This window comes from Lepus europaeus, chromosome 6, assembly GCF_033115175.1.
Source record: "Lepus europaeus isolate LE1 chromosome 6, mLepTim1.pri, whole genome shotgun sequence".
Classification (NCBI taxonomy): Eukaryota; Metazoa; Chordata; class Mammalia; order Lagomorpha; family Leporidae; genus Lepus; species Lepus europaeus.
This window is the reverse complement of record NC_084832.1, coordinates 126499587-126523185: the sequence shown is the minus strand read 5'-3', so window position 1 is coordinate 126523185 and position 23599 is coordinate 126499587. Positions and strand designations below refer to the sequence as shown.

The following is a 23599-nucleotide window of genomic DNA, read 5'->3' as shown; positions in this document are numbered from 1 at the left end:
CCCAGCACTGGGCAAAATGCTGAGACATCATTCATGTTTTCTGGAAGGTTTCCAAGAACTGAAACAAGTTGTTTTAGAGGTGAGGCTTTTCCAAACTATATTGGATAAAAAACGGCAATTTTTTATTCTATCCATGAGCACTTTGGGGATGATGTGGAGGAATGAGGGAAAAACTGAGATCTTGAGTTAGTTCAACTAAAGGAAAGCTACAAAAACAAAACACAAGTCCCCCTGCAGTCACCCAGCTCAATCTACCACAGGCTCCCCCTGGCGTTCAGAAGTGGGTATAGCAACACAAATCCAAACCCTTGCATCTTGCTCAGTTTCATCATCTGCATGGTTTGGGGCAGCTTCCAGGTCCTTTCTGGTGGGAAACTCGCGCATTTAACTCTCTTACTACATGCTCTCTAACCCACTCATAGTTCCAGCCTCCTGGGCTGGTTCTGTTCGCTTGTGCATCCATTTGTTGCACGGACATTACTGAACAATGCCTGCAGGGCACATTTGCAGCTCTTCGGGCGAGAAGGGATCTGCATGCTGCCCACCCTTTGCCTCCCCCTCTTTCCTCCACACACGTGTGTGCCAAGGATGCACCACACCGGGTGCTGCAGGCACACGGTGCACAAGATCAAGGTCCAGGCCCCCACTGCACTCACATTCTGGTAGCACAGGTAGCTTTTAAAAATGAAAACAGAAAGACTTCCAGACAGCTCTCAACGCTACAGATGCTAGAGACACCGGGTGTCAGGGCCATCTTCTCTGCGGAGACGACTCAAGTGGAAAGCCAGCCAAGGCAGCATGGGAGGAAGGCGATGTCGGCAGGACAAAGAGCAAGGGAAACTGCTGGCACGTTCAAGTAGCCGCCGAGAGCCGAGCCGCTGGGCACAGAGACTGGGAGGCAAGGCGCGGGAGCTCAGATCCAGCTTCAGCTGCTGCGTGAAGGGCAGACTACATGCCGAGGCTCAGTGGTAGCTGCACAGCCAGAGATGTCAGAGGCGTGCACTAGGCTGGAAGGGAAGCAACCTGAGAAGGGGCTGCACAGAGACAGATGTGGTGGCTGAGCTGCAAAGATGTGCTGGGGGGACAGGCTAAGAAGATGGAGGAAACGACTAAGAAGATGTGGGCTAGGAAGGAGGAATGGAGGGGAGGGGGAGAGGAGAGGGAGGAAGAACGAGGGGTGAGGGGGACGGAGGAGGGACTTCCCAGGTGAAGCAACGGGCGAGAGCAGAGGGCAGCAACGTGGAGGGGACGTCGGGACGGCTTCAGGGACTACAAAGCGTCCTCCTGACATCACAACATGCCACATCGGTCACCACTTCCTGGTGATGAGAAAGGACAAAAGTGCAAGGAGAGATAGCAAGTCACACTTGTAAGCGTGCAGGACAGGATCCGCTGTCTCCAAGGGGCAGAGCTTTCTGTCCGTGCTGTGCTGTCTGCCCCAGGCTCCACCCCACGCCCGACTGCAGGGCTGGGCGTGTCCCAGGGCTGTGCGTTAGAACTCTCCAGTCCACTTCAGGAGGGTGGGCCAGTCCTTGCCCGTTTCTCCCTCTGACCCTCGGAAGGCTGATCCTCACTGCTCAGAGGTCGCAGGGTGGTCCAGGGTTCAGACCGCAGGCTCTAGGTAGCAAACTCAACTGCTGGCCGCTGTGAGGGCTGACCCCGTGTGCCTACCACTAATGATGAGCTACAAAATCTCATCCAGGACTTGGTAGCGTCCACCCAAACTAGGACTCAATGCACCTGCCTACAGGTGGGTGTGGGTCAGACCAGTCACCAGCGAACAGAAACCCACGCCACCCGAGTACCTCAAGCCGTCGGCCACGTGCAGCGCGATCCTGTGCTGCAGGGTCCTGGTGAGGCTGGCTTTGTCCTGCTGCAGCAGCCGGTCCAAGGAGCCCTTGGGGGCCAGCTCCATCACGAGCATCCGCGGGCGGATCCCAGCCGCCAGCAGCGAGATCAGGCTGGGGTGGTGCAAGTGGCAGAGCACCACCAGCTCCTGCAAAAGCCCAAGAGCTGTGGGTCAGGCGCTGGCCGCGCAGCTCCCTCTGCAGGTGACCACGGTTTCGGCAGGGGACTGGGTGGTTGTTACCGGGTGTTTTCCAGACTTTCAGTAATCAACAGCTACCGTCCAACTGCTGTTTGAATGAAACACTTAAATGCTGCTTCCTGTTGCCCTGCTTTTACCAGAACACGTACTGAAGACAGCATGCACAGTGTCCTCGGGCTAACAGCTCATGTGGGTCACTCTCGCCTCGCCCCGGGAATCCAAGCAGCCACAGCGACTCAACCGCAACGGGCATCCAAGGCAAGTGCCACCTGTGACCCCCGTCTAGAGACAATGTCTGAGGGCAATGTCTGTCTGCTCCTGAGTCCCCATTACCCTTAGGTTCAAGTCGCACGGCCTCGTGGCCTCCCCGATGAGCCCCAACCTTCCTCCGAGGACCCCTCCTCCGTCTCCCTCCTCTACCTTCTCAGGGCTCAGCCACACTGCCGTCCACTGAGTCCTTCTGCCTAGAAATCCCCTTCCTCCATCGTGGCTAAAGGCTTCCAGCCGCTCAGCTCTTCACTCGCACGCTACGCCTCCATCCAACTGACCTGCCTCGGCCAGCCTCGCTAAAGCAATCCCAGCTGCAGTGACCGCTCTCTGTTCCAGGGAGCCAGAGGCCTCCGTGTGGCCCCCTCCATGTGCTGGGGGCGTGTGACCTCACAGCGCCCCCGGCCGCAGCTGTGCTGTGATTCCCCATGCACTGGACTCTGCCTGCTGGCCTTCACTCTAGTGGTGATGTGGCCGACCTGCTTCCTCCCAGACGCCCCAGGGAGGCCCCCTGACCATCTCCTCCACAACAGGACTGTCTTTGTCTCCACTGAATATTCTGCTTTATTCTGAAGCTGCAACTTAGTAGCAAAGTACAGCTTATGTGGAATGAAACTGATTCATGTGTTAAACCAAGGTCGATGAAGCCCTGCCTCTTAACAACCAGCTTCAAACACACCACGCATCCAGGCCAACTGCAATCGTCAGGACACTCAAGTAAGCAGAACCTGGCAAGCCGAAGGCGGCAGGCGGAGTACCCCAAGAGGGTTTCCCAGGAACAAAGCCCAAGATGGCAATCACATTTGCTCAGCAAAAAAAACAGCCTCCCCAGCTCTGATTAGCTCGTTTGGGGAAAACTGGTGAGAACCAGTGAGCGCTGTTTACTTTCAGAAGCACAGACAGAAAACCGAGCCACTTCTTCGTCTTCCTAAAGCAGCTCAGAGGCAAAGAGGAAGGAGCAGGAAAGCGAGTGGATCCGCCCCACTCTGGGACTGCGCTCGGAACCACTCTGCAGGTGCAGGCATTAGGCTGAGCGGCTAGGTGACCCTGCACTTGGGGTGTCCACACCGCATATCAAAGTGCCTGGGTTCCAGTCTCAGCTCCACTCCCAATTCTGTCTTCCTGCCAATGCACACCCCGGAAGGCAGCAGGTGATGGCTCTGTGGGGGCCTTGACACCCAAGTGGGAATCTTGGATTAAGTTCCTGGCTCCCAACTTCAGCTTGAACCAGACTCAGCTGTTCTAAGCATGTGGGGAGTGAACCAAACAGATGGAAAATCAATCATGCACTCTCCCCACCTCCTTTCAAACAAATAAAAATAAATAAATAAATCTAATAAAGAATGACCCTTCAAGCGAAGTGCTGGGCAACAGAATGTTTTTCTTTGTATGTGAGGCAGCTACACTGTGTGTCCCCTCCCTTCTGTTCCGGTGCCATTCCCTTGACTCGCCACACTGCCTGTGCACCTGCAGCCTGTGCACACGCCCAGAATCCCCACGTGTTACACAGTTTATAAAATCTAAAATAAATATTGAAGACCAGAACCAAGGCCAAACAATCAATTTACAAAACAAATCACCCAGGGACCCAGCGATTGTGCCCAGGTGTGATTCACAGACTTGTTTTTCTGTTGAAAATGACTAACTTATCCCCAGAACTATGTTGTGACTTTTGCTACTGATAATCAAAAATTCCCCTGGAATGTTTTGCACAGAGATGAAATGTTTTCTTGTTGTTCAGAATAACTGAAATATGTAACTATGTATTATTAATGCTCACTCATTATTTACACTCAGTCATAAACAATTATTTTTAGTAAGTTATAAACAAAAGTAAGGATGAGTAGATTTGAAATTACAGTTGAGTTCTGGTATAGATGACAAAATCACCATTGGATTTGGTGTCCCTCTCACTCTCTCTCCTTCATTCCTATTTATTAACAGAGACTTCAAAAACAGAAACAGAGAGAGAGAGAAACAAATTTTCAAAAGTAAATCAAATAAGAAAAGAGAAAGGGGACACAGCCAAGAGTGGTTGCTCCAGTAACCAAAAGCTTGCTCTAGTTAGGGTGTCAACCCTCACCCACGAAACTCATGGACTTAAGGGCACCTGACTCCAAGTCAAGCCTCAGAGACGAGGTGGGAACATCCTAACACCAACCCCATTGCCACAGTGTCTGGTTCAGCCACACAAGCCTAAGCCAATCAGCACACAGCACTCCCTGAACACCATGCTCATTGACAAAAGGGCAGGGCCCATTCAACTGAAGCCAACAATATTTCCATTTTTTAATGGGATCATAGGAGGGTTTTGAGTTCTTTAAAAATACAACAGTCTGTAAGAGGGACCCACTTTTCTTCTACACTTGTGATATTTAATTGTGAGGCCTGGAACAGTTTTCCACAATGACTAAAGACCTTCTGTGATAACAAAACCAGTATGTGGAGGTTAGAGAAATCACACAGAAGTGAACAGCCTTCTCTGCAGTGAGCACACCCTGTGACTATCACTGCACAAAGATTCTGGACCAAGAAGAGATGCACAAGAGAGCATCTAGAACCATATGGAACTTTGCTCCAAATGAGAGGAAAAAATCAATGTAGTCCAAACCAGTGAGAGCAACTTTAGGGGAGACGCCCTGGCTCAGTTATCACTGCATCAGTGGGCCTGGGAGACGCCTGCCCACGTAAGCCAAGAAAGGAGCACTTGCGAGCAATGCACACCCAAGAGAAAACCCTGGTTCACACTACTGCTCAGACACTACCCATTCCAGTTACCTTTAATAATGAGAACAGACTTTAATTCAGATATAAAGAATCACCAAGAAATACCCAGTTTGGAAAACCAACAACATAAAAGAACAAGATCAACTGATAAGACAAACAGCAACGGGGGCTGGCACTGTGGCGCAGTGGGTTAAAGCCCTGGCCTGAAGCCCCAGCATCCTATATGGGTACCAGTTCTACTCCTGGCTGCTCCTCTTCCGATCCAGCTCTCTGATATGGCCTGGGAAAGCAATGGAAGATGGCCCAAGTCCTTGGGCCCCTGCACCTGTGTGGGAGACTTGGAAGAAGCTCTTGGCTCCCGGCTTCGTGTTGGCACTTGTGGCCACCTAGGGAGTGAACCAGCAGATGGAAGACCTCTCTCTCTCTCGCTCTTCCTCTGCCTCTGTAACTCTGCCTTTTAAATAAATAAAATAAATCTTAAAAAAAAAGCAACAAGCAATTAATAGAAAAGGGTAAAATTTAATGATACAAACAAATTCCTGGGGCAGGAAAGACTTGCTGGAAATTAAAAACTTGATTAGTCTGAGAAAATTTGGGACAGGCATTTGTCCCAGCAGTTCAGATCGCAGTTGGAACGCCTGCCTCTCCCATCAGGTGCCTGGGTTGCAGTGGAAGCTCAGGTTCCTGAGCCCAGCTTCCTGCAAACGCAGACCTCTCCATCACTCAAGGACTGCATTCCCTCTCACTCACCCGCACACCTGGGTGGAGGTTCTAGCCCCCAGCCCCAGCCCCAGCCCCTGTGGGCTTTTAGAGAATGAATTAGCAGATACGGGAGCCCCCTTCTCTCTCTCTCTCTCTCAGATTTTAAAAAGAAATAATGGATTTTAAGTGACACGACACAGGCTCTTGACACAGCAACTTGATTGATGAGTTCAGCTTACTCCTGCGGGCCCACTATGGATTCCAGCTCCTCGCTGCTACTAGGAGCTGCTCACCTACACTCAGCAAGTAGCTATTAACTGTTAAGATAATAATAAATCATGGGAGACAACGCACAGAAGAGAATGTCTACCAAATAATGAGGCCTATAGGATGGAAAACCACCCACACAAAAACCCAAACATGTGAAATTTCAGAATGCCCCAAACCAGATAAATCCAAAGGATGAGATTCTCAGATTTCAAAACAAAATTCAAAGGAACCCATATAAGAACAAGTATCTGACATAAGGCGTCTCCTTAGCAACAGCAGATGACAAAGTCATTGCATTCTCCTCACGGTGTGTAAGAGGAAAAATATCTCAAAGCTCCATTTTTTTTTTACAGGAAGAGTGGACAGTGAGAGAGAGAGAGATAAGTCTTCCTTTTCCGTTGGTTCACCCCTCAATGGACGCTGCGGCCGGCGCACCATGCTGATCCGAAGACAGGAGCCAGGTGCTTCTCCTGGTCTCCCATGCGGGTGCAGGGCCCAAAGACCTGGGCCATCCTCCACTGCAATCCCAGGCCACAGCAGAGAGCTAGACAGGAAGAGGAGCTACCGGGACAGAATCCGGTGCCCCGACCGGGACTAGAACCCGGTGTGCCAACGCCACAGGCAGAGGATTAGCCTATTGAGCCGCGGTGCCGGCCTCAAAGCTTCATTTCTAAAAAAATGTAGTGTGGGGCCGGCATTGTGTCGTGGAGGGTTAAATCGCCACCTGCAGTGCCGGCATCCCATATGGGCACAGGTTCATCCCATATGGGCACAGGTTTGCATCACTGTTGCTCCACTTGCAATCCAGCACCCTGCTAATGAGCCTGCGAAAGAAACAGAGGATGGCCCATGTCCTTGAGCCTCTGCACCCAAGTGGGAGATCCAGATAAAGCTCTTGGCTCCTGGCTTTGGCCTGGACCAGGCCAGGCTTTTGCAGCCATTTGGGGTGTGAAGCAGCGGATGGAAGCTCTAACTACATTTCAAATAAATAAATCATATATGTAGCGATGATATATATGTCATATATAGTGTGAAAGCACGTCCATCTGACCTGAAGGCAAGATTAAGCTATTTTTTCAAATGCAACGGCTAAAAACATCCACCTTCAAAGCACTCTTTCTTCAAAAAAATGACTTGAAGATACTCTCCAACAGAAAGTAAGGACAAGGACACTCCAACCAACAGAAGGCCATGGAGACCGGCAAACACTGGCCATCAAGCAGACCAGGACAAGGAACCAGAGTAACCACCACGCAAGTCCCAGGGAGACCTTGCTTCTCCTTCAGAGAGGAGGTCACAGGGTATAGGAGGGAGGTCATGGGGTGCAGAAGGAGGGCAAGGGGCAGAGGGAGGGCAAGGGGGCAGGAGAGAGGACACAAGGTGCAGGAGGGATGTCTCAGGGTGAAGGAGGAAGGTCACGGGGTGCAGAAGGTCATGGGGTATAGAAGGAGGTCACGGGGTACAGAGGGAGATCATGGGGTGCAGAGGGAGGTCATGGGGTGCAGATGTCATGGGGTGCAGGAGGGTGGTCACGGGGTGCAGGAGGGAGATCACGGGGTGCAGGAGGGAGATCACAGGTGCAGGAGGGAGGTCATGGGATGCAGGAGGGAGGCCCTGGGGTGCAGGAGGGAGGTCACGGGGTGCAGGATGGAGGGCAAGTAGGCAGAGGGAGATCATGGGGTGCAGGATAGAGGTCACGGGGTGCAGAAGGGAGGTCATGGGGTATAGAAGGAAGTCACGGGGTGCAGAGGGAGGTCATGGGGTGCAGAGGGAGGTCATGGGGTACAGAGGGAAGTCACAGGGTGCAGGAGGAGGTCACGTGGTGCAGATGTCATGGGGTGCAGGAGGGAGGGCAAGGGGGGCAGGAGGGAGGTCACGGGGTGCAGGAGGGGGGTCATGGGTGCAGGAGGGGGGTCATGGGTGCAGGAGGGAGGGCTCAGAAAGGAAGCTTCATCCCACAACTGCATAACTTAGGGGTTCCTAAAGGCACTGTAGAAGGAGCTACTTTCTCTCAATATATTGAAAAAGAGATAATCAGAAAACTCTAACAGTGATATTTAGAAATCACAACATAATTGAGGCTCAAATTAAAGTCCTGTTTTTTATCAATTGCTGTGCAACATATAATGGAGAATTCCATTTGAGTTTAATATTTGGAAAAGTCCCAATCAAGCAGGAAAAAAACAGGTGACTGAAAGAGGTGACATTTCCTTAGCTAAAATGCTTTGTTTCTGTGCAAATAAAAAGTCAACTCTAACTGGCATTTACCGGTTTTGTTTTCAGAGCCAAACTCTCACTCAAACATGAAGGATTTCATTGTGATTACAGAAGGAATACAAATGTTAGATTCTTCAACTACAAGAGAACCGAACACATTACAGAACTTACAGAAGCGGTGGGAAGAGAACGAGGAAGAACACTGTTAACTTCCCTACCACGCCCAGCCGGGAGTCAGCACCTGCTCACCTGTCAGTTTACTGAACAGTAAGCTTCATCAACTATTTCAAGTCACAATAGTTAGTGCAATAGGAAAACGGAAAACGCCAATGGTTTTGAACTTGGGGAGGTGGACATGGGGAAGAGGAGGAGTGTGGCATCTTCCTCATGCCTTGTGCAGGTAGACAGCAGGGTCTTTCCAAGAAGGCGAAGTCAGAGTTCCAACTTCTGACCTGCATGCAAGGTAGCAACGTGCGGGCACACTTCCAGCGGCTCACCTCACTCTGAACACTTAGAAGCCACCCTCAGTACAACCACCGATGTCCACGTATGTGGAGCAGAAAAACACAATGCAAGTACGCTTCAGAAAACGGGGAGCTGAAGGCAGGAGCTTGCTCGGCCTCAGCTTGGCAAGAAGCAGAGCGGCTGCAAGTCTGACTGTCAGGGAGTAACAGCACAGCAAGCCCAACAGGGCCCACGACTGTGCCGCCTGACACCACGGGGTGTGGCCTGGCAGCTGGGGTGCACAGCACGTGGGAGCAGCAGGACTGGGAAGGAGGAGCCTGGGGTCTCCCCAAACCTCGCACACCACAATGAAGGCTCACAGTGGCCCGGGGTTAATACTGTCTTGTCTTCATTGTCCAACAAAGAAACAAAACACCACAAACTAAAGTCGGGGCAAGGCAGGGCTTTGTAATACGACTCCGCCCACCTCTGGGGCAGTGCAGTGGTGGGTTCGCAGGCTCCCCACTGCATGAGGGGGAACAGACCCAGAGAGAACCCCGCCTGAGCTGGGGGCAGGCTGCCCCGGGGGCGCGCACCTGTCTCAGCAGCCGGAGAGAAGTGTGCTTGTTGAAAATCTTCACCGCCACCTCTTCTCCTTCGTACACGGCCCGGTACACGGATCCAAAACTGCCATCCCCTTTGGAGAAGACAAGACAGAGCTTTGCAGTCAGTGTCCCAGTCATATCCACCAAGAGAGCTCTGACCCCTTCTCCCTCTGTGGACCACGCGAAGAGAAATCTGAACACCTGTTTCATCATGTCTTCAGGCCTCCTCCTCTGTCTACTCCATGAGCCGAAACCCTGACCTGAGGGTGCACCCTGACCTTCCTGCATCCCCTCCACACCCCCGGGCTCCGTCACCCCCACCACCCCACTGACTTCCGCTGTCCCTGCAGGCAGACGACCCTCACAGCTTCACTCCCAGCCTGGAGTCCCCTCCTCCAGGCCAGCCCACAGCACTCCTGCTCTGTCTTGGCCACGTCTGTGGAATGTTCTCCGAGATCTCCACTGTATTCCCTCAACAGACACATCCACCGTCTTCCCTCCAGACCAGATTTTACTCCAGCTTCCGCATGTACCTGAGAAAACAAACGGAGGCCTTGTCCAGGTTCCCCAAGGCTGAGGTTAGAACTCCCTGCATCCACGCCCAGGCCTACAGCTAACCGGTGTCCACTCTGTGGCCCCAGGGATGACCACTCCTCCCTTTCCATTGCCACAGCCACTTCATCCATTTAGTGTCCTTGGTGCACCTACCGAGATGCAGAACCCCCCGGGTTAACTGCCTCAAACTCATTTTCTCTGATTCCAGCACATTGGGCCACCTTCCTGCTCTGAAACAAATTATCCCACATTCCTTACAACATGAAACCCAAATTCAGCCCCATATTCATATCGTGGCTCTGAATTTCTTTCCTGCATCTCTTTTCATTGTCTTTCTCATTCCGGAGGTTCAAGTACACGAGTTTTCCTCCCAGTCCTGGCTAAGCAACAAATCTGAGTAGCTTTTTAAAAATACAGAGATCCAGATGGGCATTTGGCCCAGCAGCTAAGATGCTGGTGAGGACGTTCAGACCCCTTATCACAGTGCTTGGGTTCAAGTACCAGCTCTAGCTCCTGACACCCCCTTTCTGCCAATGGGCACCTTGGGGTGCAGCACCTGATGACTCACGTGATTGGGTTTCTGTTGCTCCCATGGGAATCCCAGACTGGATTCCTAGCTCCTTGCTTCAGCCCGGCCCAGCCCCAGCCACTGTGGGATTTGGGAAGTGAACCAGTGGATGCAAGATACTTTCTCTTTCTGTCTCTGTATCTATCTATCTATCAAAAAAACACAATACTTTTAATATGTTTCTAATCTAATAGAAATGCAAGACACACTCTCTCAAAAAACAAGCAAACAAAAAAAACAAAAAGCAGGAGAGCACTGTGACACAGCGAGCTAAGCTGCAATGCTGGCACCCCAGGTCAGAGCACTGGTTCGAGCTTTGGCTGCTCTCCGGATCCAGCTCCTTGCTAATCTCTGACAGAAACAGCCCCTGGCACCCATGTAGGAAATCCAGATGGAGTTCTGGGTTCATGGCTTTGGCACGGACCACGCCCTGCCATTGCAGCCATTTGGGTAGTAAACCAGCAGATGAAACATATCTCTCCTGTGTGTGTGTGTGTGTGTGTCAGTTTTTATCCCCTTAAAATAAATAAATCCTTAAAAAAAAAACAACAATGGTGGGGCTAGCGCTATGGCACAGTGGATTAATGCCCTGGCCTGAAGCGCTGGCATCCGATATGGGAGCTGGTTCGAGTCCCGGCTGCTCCACTTCCCATCCACCTGTCTGCTGTGGCTTGGAAAATTAGTACAAGATGGCCCAAGTCCTTGGGCCCCTGCACCCACATGGGAGACCTGGAAGAAGTTGCTGGCTCCTGGCTTCAGATCGGCGCAGCTCCAGCCATTGTGGCCAATTGGGGAGTGAACCATCAGATGGAAGACCTCTCTCTCTCTGCCTCTCCTCTCTCTGTGTAACTGACTTTCAAATAAATAAATAAATCTTAAAAAAAAAAAGAGAAAACAAAAAATGTATTAATATAAATGTCTAGGCTCAAAGAATGTGATTTAAGTAGTTGCAGGAGGTGCTGGCCATTGGGGTTCTCTTTCTCCTTGGCGACAGTGAAGAAGGGTGGAGAACTGTTCTAGATAAACCAAGAGTCAGAACTTCTGGAATAAGCGCTGACTGTCAGGGCATCATGCCCCTGCTGTGCGGTACACAGAAGTGCTCAGATGTACTACCCTCTCACTGTCTGGGGTGTGCACCAACTCTGCAAGGACCTACACATGCTGAGAAACCAAGGCTCAAGACAGTGACTGGGATCAGCCCTATGCCATGTGGTCCATTCAGTACGTACAATACAGAAGGTTCGCATACAGAGCCAGATGTCACTCACATGGGTGAGTGAACTCAAAGAACCTACAAGGAACTGTAACAAGGTTGTAATGCGCTACTTCTAAATGGCAGAGCTGCACATCTGTGCAAAGCATCTACCTGTGTATTGTTTCAGTCTCCATGAGGAGCTTACACACCCATACATTAATTTTTTCTTCCAAGCAATGTCTTAATAAAAGTTACAAAGTGCTCCTCTGAGTATGTCTTAGATTTCTACTGGATTATAAACACGTTAGAAGTATTATCTGTGTCTTACCAGTCTTGGAGACCCCCATCCTATCACTGTAGTACTCAATGACTACTTAAAAACCATTCATGAATACTGTTCATACTGAGAGACTTGCAGGGAACACAAAGGTTAAGTACTGGAATCAGAAACAGGGCTGGGTAACCAGGAGACAGGTAGTCAGCAGACAGGGAAGGGAGGAAATGGGTAGAGGAGGTGGAATCTCAAATAAAGGAAGTCCCATCTGGACGGCTCCGACAACCAAGGCAATGTTCACGGGAAACAGATCGAGATTTCAGGTGGGAGCGTTTTCTCCTTTTGTAAAGACCTTCCCTGAGAGTCTGTGCGTGTCAACGTGGAGTCTTTCCAGTGACTGCCCACACAAGCAAGGTGAAGGACTGCTGCTTCATGTGACAGTCTGGCGGGAAAGAAAGCCCCATGAAGTCGCACCACTGCGGTGCCGCGAGGTGGCTCTCCTGAAAACCAGCCTCCCAGAGAAGCAGTGTGCCTGGGAACTCCTTAGACATTTACACCAGGCCTCACAAATCTATCGTTCAAAGAACGCCTGTGAAAGAAGCCTTTTCTAATTGAAAATAAAACTCGATAAAGGGCGGGATGGGAGAGGGAGAGGGGAGGGCCACGGGAGGGAGGGAGGTTGGGGGGGGAAGCCACAACAATACAAAAGTTGCACTTTGTAAATTCACATTTATGAAATAAAAAATAAAAAAAAATAAAAAAAAAACAAAGCTGGAATAATTAAGGCCAATATATTAAACCAGAGATAGATAGGCAGACATTTTATGAGAGGGATCAGATAGTAAATATTTCGGGTTTCATGGGCCGTACTATCTCTGTCACAACTATTCAGTTCTCCCATGGAAATGAGTGGAGAAATAGCCACATATGTATGATATATGTAAGAATGAGTGTGGTTGTTTCAGTACGCCTTTATTTAAAGATTAAAAAAAAAAACAAAAAAACAAAGAAAGAAAGAAGCCTTTTCACTAAAATGCGTCATCCTAGCCCCGCATTTGGGAAGGAGAAGGTTAATCCATCAGCACTACTGTCTTCACTTCCACCACTGCAGAGCGCACAGGTTCATTATAGGATCCTCAAGCCAAGGGAAGAACAATGCAAAAGCAGTCTTTCTGGCTTTATATTTGACGTCCCAAATTTTAGACATGTTTTTGCTGATAACGTTATGGACAAATTTCAGGCATTCTTGCCCTGGTGATTTAATTGATGTTAAATGTATACACACAACAATAAACTCTATACAAAGTCAACTGTCTTCAAATATTCTAAGTAAATTTAATACTATCCATTCCCAACGACTTCCAGGAATGTTGGAATGTGAATATGTAACCTACAGTTAATAACAATATACTGTATCCTTGAAAATGTGCAAAGTGTAGGTTTTAAATACTCTAACCTCTAAAAAAATGATCAATGAGGTAATATGTTAAATAGCTTGATAGAGCTATTCTGCATATACATATGTCAAAACATCATGATATACATCACAAATTTGTCCAAGTTTTATTTGTCATTTAAGAAAACAAACTTTAAAGTAGATTTTTTTTTAAAGAGCTAACCAAAGAGCTGAGTAGTTCAGGTCTTCATAAACAGTACGAGGTTATGAAGACATTATCGTTTATTCTGAGGGTCAGTGTCATGTAATGACAAATTATATGCTGACCATTTCTTTCCAAAAGTACTGTGGAAAATCTTTAAATGTATGGACTGTGTCCTAAAACATCTCTTAGATCTCAAAGCCCACATCCAAGTACAGGAAAGGCCCAGGACAAAGGATAGAAATGCAAATATTGGAGCATGGTGGCCATGATTTCAGTATCTTTCTGTGAACACCTGAAGACACTACATGAGTTACGTCCATCATACACTGCAGAATAGCAATGGCCGAACTCCTGTTACCAGCCAAGGAATAGTAACTGTTTGGCAAGCATAGAAAAAAATGAAGAAGAGTGTGTGTGAGTGTGTCACCAGTTTAACGCTCTGGATTTTTTAATGACAGATTTTTTATAAATACTTTGTGAGAACTCAGCATTGTCAGGGGCTGCCTATGGCTCCATAGACATGTTCCTCCTTTACCTCTTCAGTTCTGTGGAGACTGAGAAACGACTGCTTCGCTTTGCTCAACATAAAAACTCCAGTTCTCCCCCCTACCCCAGTAATGAAAGCAAAGGCCAAGACCTAGTCCATACATCTGTGCTTCCACAGCAAACCCAGCCTCAGATAGATTCTACTCTACAGGAGCACGTGCGAATTCCAGGTCTGCAACATGAAGTTACTTTACAATGGAGCACTCCAAAACAAAATAATCAAAGAATGAGTGTATGAAGACACAGAACATTTAAGAATGCACCATGACTGACTATTTTCTAAATTACAAGGAGACCATCTGTATTCTCAAACTAGCAAAAACAGTTACCTAAGAGAAACTCCGGAGCTTGCTGAAATTCCAGCTCATCGTTGTTCAGCATAATGTTTCTAGGTAGGTCAGCCAAAATCAGGTCCGGAGCAATCTGAGATATGGGGATGGTGAGTCTCGGTTGATCAGGATTTATCAGGAGGTCTCCTGAGAAGAATGTACGAGATTTTTTAATGTCTGGTTTAGGAATATACATATATCTGCTTTTTTATTGTCAAAACATAATAACATAGTTCCTTCCATTTCTAATCACTCCCTTAGCTTATCTTACCAATCCTAGGTTTCTTGAGAAAATTAAAAGTTCACTTACTAGCTAACCGGTTAGATTTTGTACAACTCATTCCTAGGTTCATTCACTCGATATTAAGAACTTCTTTAACTACCTGGCATCTGACTAGGAGGTGATCTGCTATCTACTTCTGCAATATTCACAAATCAGTCATCTTACGGCAGACAGGATCGTCAGTCTGTTCTCAACGTTAATCCTTGTGACGATTCTGTGAGACAGGGTGACCTGGAGCTTCCACTTCCAAGATGACAGTGTGTTACTTCATGAGCCAATGTCCAAGCCCACACATCAGTAATTTCTGATTTCAGAACACAGTATCTCACCAATAATAAGTATTAGGAGGATCTATTTTTCTGAACTGCGGCACCATAACTGAATGTTATGATTTTAAACTCACTCTGCATGGACAATGACTGTTAGATCGGTTAAAGCAGGCACTTCACAAACATTGAAGCATCACTCTAAGACATGAGTACGTTGTACCAAAGCGTACCTTCTTCTGCTTTCTTCATCAAGTCATCCAGTAAGATTTTTTGATGCTCTTCACCATCATTAAAACTATACAATGCCCATTTCTTTAAAAGGGTTTCTCCTTCACCGCAAATATCAATCTCCAGCAAACCAGGAAACCACTCTTCCATGAGAGAGTCAATGTGGTCCACAACTTGGCCCAGTAGAATGCAGCCTGCATAATCCGGAAAAGAGTTCAGTTGCCTGTCTACATCTTGCCCACCCCAGAGCTGGAGAAGAACTGCAAAGACTTAGAGTTTAGATTTCCTTAGAAGTGTGCACAATTCACAGTTTAAATTGGTTCCCTTACCTTTTCTACAAGAAGGAACTGTAATCTTTAAGAAACTCTCTGGGTGATGGTCTAAGACTTCAGATCCTACCAGGCAGTAAGCTTCAGGAGACCAGTTCAGGTAGATGCCCTGGCGCCAATACATTCTGTTGGGGCGAAGCGCTCGTTCTGAAAGAGGGTCAGATGGATCTGGGAGTCAGTGACCACCGCGTAAATGGGGGGTGGGGGGTGGGGGTGACAGTACTGCACACACAAGACACAGTATTACAAACCTGTCTGTGTTCAGAGAAGGCTGTGGCTTGTTAATGACACAGATCTTCATAGTATCGACTAACTAGCCAGCAGTATTCAATAGTTTACCCTTAATTTTGTAACAAAATTAATTAAATGTGCTATAGAAGACCAAGGATACATATTCAGTTCATAGTGATAAGCAATTTAATATGATTAACAGATAATGAAGTGTAAATAAGCACACTTTTTAAAACATTTACTCTAAATGCACAGCATCAGAGGGAGAGATAGAGACAGAGAGAGGGATCAAGAGAGAAAGAGTTTGCACATCAGTCAACTCCTCAAATGCTCGTAACATCGAGGTGTGGTCCAAGCCAAAGGCAGAAGGCAGGAACTCCATCTGGTTCTCCCACAGGGGCAGTAGGAACTCAAGTCCTTGGGTCACCAGCCATTGCCCTCCCATGTGCAACAACAGGGAGAGGGAATGGAAGCAGAGCAGTCAAGCCAGGACTCAAGCTGGCACTCCAATATGGGATGCCTGTGTGACAAGTGGTGGATTAACCCACTACAACACAATACCAGCCACCCTCATAATATCTGGATGGTCACAGTAAAACTAAAACTTCCTGAGCAGTCTAACTACCTATATGTGGATTAATTCCCAGCAAGATAAAGTTTATTTTGGAAAAATATTTTTAAAAATTGGTATTTTCCCTTTGAGGCACTTAGACGTCTCTTCAGTTTAAGAAAAACAGCTGACTTCATAAACATCCATTTTTGTTCTTTTTCTATCAGTTGCTTGAGGATGGTACAACAGAACAGACATTATGGGCCCTACACTGAGCGGCCAGAACCTGTCCCATCTGTTGAGTAACCTCACGGATTATATAGTAATCATTGCATTTTTGTCATTCATGAGTGTGTGTGTGTGTGTGTGCGAGAGAGAGAGAGAGAATCAATGAATTCTAACTAATCTCACCTTTTAAAATTATTGTTTACAGTTTGCTGTGGGCATGGAAAACAGGGTATTAATGCTTGCTGGGAACGTGGTAAAGCACGTGGGACAGGCCAGCTCGAGGCCTGAGGGATGTTCTTCCTGACACACTGCCCGAGTCTGCGTGTGCTCACGCAGCTTTGTACCGGCCAGGCTCAGTTCTCAAGAGCTCGTCTTCCGAGGTTCAGCCGCCTTCCGGAAAAGCAAACTCAAGGAAACTGGCACATAATTTTTAAAATGCTCTGCCCCTAATTTTTCTAAATACTGTGTTCAGTATAAACTTACCTCTTCCTGAAAGCATGTAAGGTGAGATCTCAAGTAATCGGTTAATTAATCTTGACCAAAATCCCATGGGGAAATAAGGCATTTCATAGAGTCGGATGATGATTTCCGAGTTCTCACAGTGTGGAAGCTCTATTACCGGCCGGTGGTCAGAGAGACTAAAGGGAAGAGGACATTGTCTTTAGGAAGCACCAACATCACCAACCACATTGACCAAGGCACTTACTACTCGAAATCAAGGAAGCCAACCACTATAACTGGTGACACACTCTATACTATCCTTTACTCTTTGCTCTTCTTATATCAAATGTTTGATGGACATTTGATCAACTCAGTACATACTCAGATATAATAGATGCAGGAAAGGTTTTCAGTAATCCTTTGTATCCAAATAATTTATTATAGTTAGCTATGTTTACAAAAATATCAATTTTACAAAACTTGAAAAAACGAGCTCAAAAAATTATCTTTTTTAGAATTGCTTGCCATCCATCACTGTCATTTGCACCTTTCAAGATCGTATCACTTTATGGACTTCCCAGGATGCTCAGAAAGCAATAAGGACAAATTTCTAAAACACAGGACCAGAACTTAGGATTTCATTGTGATGGGTGAATTATTTAAAAACTCCGATCCACTTCCCTAATACAGCAATTCTTTAAGTATTGTGTGAGTAGGGATACAGACACACACTCACACACCCCTCTAATACTGACCCTTCTTAAGTAATTTAAGCAGTAGTAAACCAAAGAGTAATTATATAAATAAAATAAGCCATTTGCTATGAACCATCAAACACATTGTTTTAATTAAAAGCAGATGCTATACTTCAGTACAAAGTTTACACAAGAGGCTAAAAATTTCATTCATCTATTATAAACTGGTTTTATATGACCATTAAAAGAAGGCAGTAGGTCATTAATTTTCATGGCATAATAGTTTTAATGGGTTATTTTACCTGCTTGGAACCAGTAAGTACTCTTCTCCTATTGGCAAGGCGATCTGGAATTTTTCCAGGAGTTTAACGTACTGTGTCATGTAATTCTTTGGAAATCTCCTTTTCTTCGACAGAAATTTTTCCACATCTCTACGTGAAATAATTCCCTTAGGATGTTTCGGATAGCCTTCCACTTTCACTGTCAAAATCTGAAGAATTCGAACTCATAAATATCAATCACTAGCACTCATTTTCTGAAATATTTCAAATTTAAAGTGACATGAAATGCTCTGTTAAATTGTCAGAGAAGGTCTCAACACTTTAAAAAACATTAAACAAATAAACGGTTTTCCTTATCGACTAACCTGTGAGAGCAATCCGAGTTTCCTGTAAGGTACAGACTGCGGCAGGAGTCCTGACTACCATTTCTATTAATTAATGGTCCACTGTTCTGGTCTCCAGATAACAATACAAACTAACATGCGTTCATTGACTGCAATTCGTGTCAAGTGCAAATGACCAGAACAATTGAAACGTTGTTAAGTACAGCTGGGGACCTAATTTCTCTAGTAGCCTTGAATCCCAAGAGGGTACCCACTCCTCCCAATATTTGTTAAATTAAGAGTCTGAGTTCAGATCACAAATTACTGATATCCTGTGAACCTCAAGACTTCCTGCTCTAATTCAACGATAAATCCAATACAGCACATTTGTACTGCAGCCTCATGAGTAACACAGTCCTGGGAAAGTGCTCCCCAGCCTGTCACCCCTCCAGGTGTGCAGCACAAAGATCACCCGATGGGTACAGATCAGGCGAGGTTTCTGTCCCTGGGCAGAGGCGGAGAACAGTGAGTCTCAGAGTGCCCACGCTTCTGCTGGATTCTGCTCCCAGAGTCTGGGACAGTAGGCTGGGCTGAGGCCCAAGAATCTGCTTTCGAAATAAGCAACCTGGGGCTGGCGCTGTGGCGCAGTAGGTTAATCCTCCACCTGAGGCACCGGCATCCCATATGGGCACCGGTTCTAGTTCCGGTTGCTCCTCTTCCAGTCCAGCTCTCTGCTGTGGCCTAGAAAAGTAGTAGAAGATGGCCCAAGTCCTTGGGCCCCTGCACCCTTGTGGGAGACCTGGAAGAAGCTCCCGGCTCCTGGCTTCAGATCGGTGCAGCTCTGGCTGTTGTGGCCATTTGGGGAGTGAACCAACAGATGGAAGACCTCTCTCTCCGTCTCTCCCTCTCACTGTCTGTGACTCTGCCTCTCAAATAAATAAATAAATAATCTTAAAAAAAAAAAAAAAAGGAAGAAGCAACCTGGACAATTCTAACACGGAGACCACAATGTGAGCCTTGATCAAGTCTCACTTGGTCACTTGAGACGAACCCAGGTTCAAATCCAGGCTCTGAAGCAAGTGGAGTGACTTCGGAAAAGGGATTTGATTTCTTTAAGGCACAGCCTCCTTCTCTGTAAAAGGAGATGAAAACAATGACTGTCCCTTAGATTTCCACGAGAGTGGAAAGTGCTTGTGACACACACACAGTCAGCCCTTGCATTTTAGCTCTAGTTACCTACGGACTCTCTCTTCCTTAGCCGAATTCATTCCTAAAAGAAGCTTGGGCTTAATTCTCTCCAAATCCAGAAGGCTTAAGCAATATTTTAGTAGCAACAAACACTATTTTTGTTTCCATGTACTGAACGATACACTGAACTGTAAAATCCTTAGGTCCAGGGACTGCTCTCACCCATGTCTACGTTCCCGTTTTGTGTATGTGATATTTGCTGAATCAATGAACTGAACATACTGGTATTTAATGACACGGTACAAAGGGCCATTAATAGACAAAAACTGCAGTTCAGAATCCATCTCATACTGTGGACTCTACAGGAGACCCAGTTTGTTCAAACTTCTTAGGTGGAGAGCAAAACCGTTTCCTATTTTAGTAGGAATATCGCTGGATGAATTATCTCTGAAGAAGTGACATCTGGGGTATCTTACCCTAATTGACAGGCACTCAAGTCCAACTATTCAGCTTGAAATCCTAACTAATTCTTCTGAACAACATAGTGCGAGGTGAATTATTTACCCTTTCTGCCCATCAATTTCCACATCTCCGTGCTGTGGGAAATAAATACAATAATCTTTGAAAAGCACGTAGGCACCTTTTGTATGTGAGCCATTATTGTCTAGTTATTCTAATTTGTTTCAGTTAGATGAATTCATTTTAAAACCTTGTGCTGAATTTTTTCTGCAGATCTGTGTAATATGCTATCACTCTTCATAATGGTTTCCAAAGACCGATAACATCAGTGCTTCGCCTATACATGTGTCCTGCTCAATTCATGAAGAAGCAGACTCCATTCTCTTCCCCCTTGAATCCAGGATGGCCTGATGGTTGTTCTGGTCACTGGATGGTAGCAGAACTGACATTTTGCCAGTTCTGGAGCTAGACTTTAAGAGAACTGGTAACTTGCACTTTGTTCCTGTTGGCCATCAGTCAGCATGTGAGATATCTAATCACCCTGTGACCATCATGCCATGATGAAGCCCACCTGGGCTACCAGAGGGGCACCAATACACCCCAAATGTGCAGAGAGATTTCCAGGGCCTTCCAGCCCAGCTCAGTGAACCATGACAAGTGAACAGCCTTTGCCCAGCACCACGTGGGAAGGAACCACTCTGTTGAGCCCACTCAACCCAGAGATGAGTGAGAGATTACAAACTATTGGTATCTTAAGTCTCCAAGTTTGGGAATGCCTTATTACACAGCAATAAAACCTGAAATACTATCTTGATTACATTACCTTTAAAAGATATAATGCCTTACCCTAGTGACTTGCATGTCTGACTTACACTCTCATTCAAGGAAACAGCATTTCCCCAGTTCCTCTGTATTTCTTCCACGTATTATTTTTTTTTAAAGATTAAATTGCCAAGCAAGCATTATAAGGCTGCACTTGATTAAATCAACAAGCTCTCTTGGAATCAACCTAAATGCCCAGAAACCAAAGACTAGATAAAGAAATTATGGGATATGTACACTATGGAATACTACACAGCAGTAAAAAAAATGAAATCTGGTCATCTGCAACAAAATGGATGAATATGGAAAAAATCATAGTGGAATAAGCCAGTCCCCAAGGGACAAATACCTTATGTTTTCCCTGATCTGTGAAAACTAACAGATCACCTAAAACGAAATCTGTAGAAGTGAAATTGACACTTTCTAAAGGGATGACTTGAGCTGCCCTTACCTTGATGTGGAGAGACAGTTTTGTCTTTTTTTATTTTTTGAGTTTTTTTTTCTTCATACTATTTGTTGAACTCTTTACTTAACATAGAGTTTATCATATGTGTATAAACTCAACTGAAGATGGATCTCAGTAAAAAATAAGAGTGGGAATAAAGGAGGAAGGAGGAAGTTTGTAACTGTAAAGCTGTAGAGTTCTGCAAACATTCCTATGGACTTCTAAGGGTACATTTTAAAAACTTGACATGAGACCCCAAATCCCATTAGGCTGGGTGGTAAAAATGCCATCTCAAGTGTTAAAGTGATCATATAAATATGATCAAGTGTCTGGTAATAATAATGGATAGAAATAAAAAGGAGAGAATGTTCCAACATGGGAAGCAGTACACACAGCAGACTCATATAATTACAATCATTTAAATAACACTCTGAACTCAAAATCAGCCCTTAAGGCTTCCTGATCTGGCTGAAAAGCCCCTGAGAGCATTTTAGGCATGGACAGCCAAAACTCTGCGACAAAAAATCTTCTACATGAAGCATCTCTGTGAGTGAGATCCCAGAGGAAAGAAGTGGCCATCATAGCAGGATGTTCTCTAAAGGGAGGAAAGAACTTCTACTTTGCCTGTGGCCTTGTCTAACTACTGACAGAGTTTGTAGATTCGAAAGGATTCCATAGCCTAGGCAGCTCACATTAAGAGCCTTGAGTGATCACTGACATCATAATCGTGTTAGTTGTTAAATTAACAACATGAGTCACTGTTCACTAAATTGTTCTCAAACAGTTTTGTGTGTGTGTGTGTGCGCGCGCAAATTGTTGAAATCTTTACTCAGTATAGAGTTGGTCTTCTGTGTACAAAGTTAACTGAAAATGAATCTTAATAGAGAATTAGATGGGGGAGGGAAGGAGGAGGAAAGGGGGGAGGGTGGGTATGCTGGGAAGAGTAACCATATTCCTAAAGTTGTACTAATGAAATTTGTATTCCTTAAATAATTAACAAAAAAGAATAAATTGCCAAGCAAGCATGCTAAAGCTCCACTTGATGAAATCAACAAGTCTTTTTTTTTTTTTTTCTTTTTCATGTCTTTCTCTCACAGCTAAATAAGTTTCACAAACTCCTCCCTAAGTTGACAGCAATGTAGGGTACAGGAGAGTGGGTGGGCTTCTCTGAGCTCCTGCACCTCGGAGTTGTTCTCACCCCAGCCCTGGTGACTCATGGAGGGAAGACCTCTATTTATTTCTGCTGATGGGTGTCAGGCAAGTGACTATTTATAGTTTTCATTCCCTGTGAAGCTAAGTGAAAAATGGCATTGTATTTGAATTTATCAGCATAAATAAAAACGACGGGATTTATGTTTCAAGCTAATGAGAAATCTAAATTTACATTTTTCCTGACATTTCAAATCTGTCAAAGTAACTGAGCTGTTCAACCTCTGGATTTCATTTTCACTTCAATTAGCAAGTTTGTATTCTAAGTATGCTAAGTGAGAAGTGGAGTTTCAACTTAATTACTCCACAGATCCTGGGAAGATCACTGTGGCCACGGGGGAACCAGCTTGCTTAAGAAAAGCACGGTTTTCATGCAGAGCTGCTTCTCATGCCACCCTAGTAGACATGCTCGCCCGAAAATCATTTACATACATGCGACTTCAGATGTCCCAAAGCCTCACGAAACCTCTCTCTCCCAGCGGCAGTTCTGGCCTTTTCTTGACCGCACACAGCTTGGTTGTTTTCTGACAGTTACAGTGTGCCACCCAGGAAGACAAACCTGCCAGGTCTATTGAAAACTCCCTTTCCTGTATGGGATATAGCTACTTGCACATTTTTTTATTTGAATCCATAACTGATGCACTTTCCAAAGTGAAATGAGTGTTTTTCAGTTTTAAAAGTATTTCTCTTCACTTCCTAAAATATTATACCTTACTCCTCACTTGCAGCGAACCAGAAAGGCAATCAGGAAGATAACATTGCTATCGCTATTTCAGAAATGAACAAAGGCTTGAAACATCAGGAAACACCAAACAGCCACTAAGTCTTCAGAGGACATCCAGAAACAGGCCAAGCGCTGATCTACTGGCTCTGTTATCATTTAGTAGATGAATAAAATCCCAACTGAATCACCTAATGAGTGAGTCAAAACATCCCTCCGTGTTAACTAGATAGAGGCTCCACAGGCTCCCCAGCCCCATCTTCCTACGTGCGTTGGCCCCAAGGATTTTCAGAGAGCCTTCACCTGACTCAATGAACAGTAAACCACAGACATGTTCAGGATCCAGAAGAACAGCTTGGGGTGGAGGTGCTCAGGCATCCACCACTGGCTTGAAAACAAAGGCATGTGGGTGGCAGACCCCTCCCTCTTCAGGAAGCTCCTCTTGAACCTCCTGCTACACGAAGGCTTCCACAACTCCCGATCGTGACAACCATTCCCAATATAACCAAATACATCCTAGGAAATGCTCCGTGCTCTGGGCGCCACACGC

At 46.2% G+C, this 23599-nt stretch overlaps 1 protein-coding gene across 1 annotated transcript in view; it reads right to left on the bottom strand.

The window, feature by feature from the left end:
• Nucleotides 1-23599, bottom strand: part of LRRK2 (leucine rich repeat kinase 2) — a 158744-nt gene that overhangs the window by 29900 nt on the left and 105245 nt on the right. Inside the window, exons 34-40 of the mRNA XM_062195073.1 lie at nucleotides 17904-18091; nucleotides 16949-17103; nucleotides 15457-15603; nucleotides 15130-15321; nucleotides 14348-14494; nucleotides 9271-9371; nucleotides 1806-1996 (exon numbers count right to left, since the gene is read on the bottom strand). Coding sequence (XP_062051057.1) covers nucleotides 1806-1996; nucleotides 9271-9371; nucleotides 14348-14494; nucleotides 15130-15321; nucleotides 15457-15603; nucleotides 16949-17103; nucleotides 17904-18091 — 1121 coding nt within the window. The remainder of the gene's footprint in view (nucleotides 1-1805; nucleotides 1997-9270; nucleotides 9372-14347; nucleotides 14495-15129; nucleotides 15322-15456; nucleotides 15604-16948; nucleotides 17104-17903; nucleotides 18092-23599) is intronic.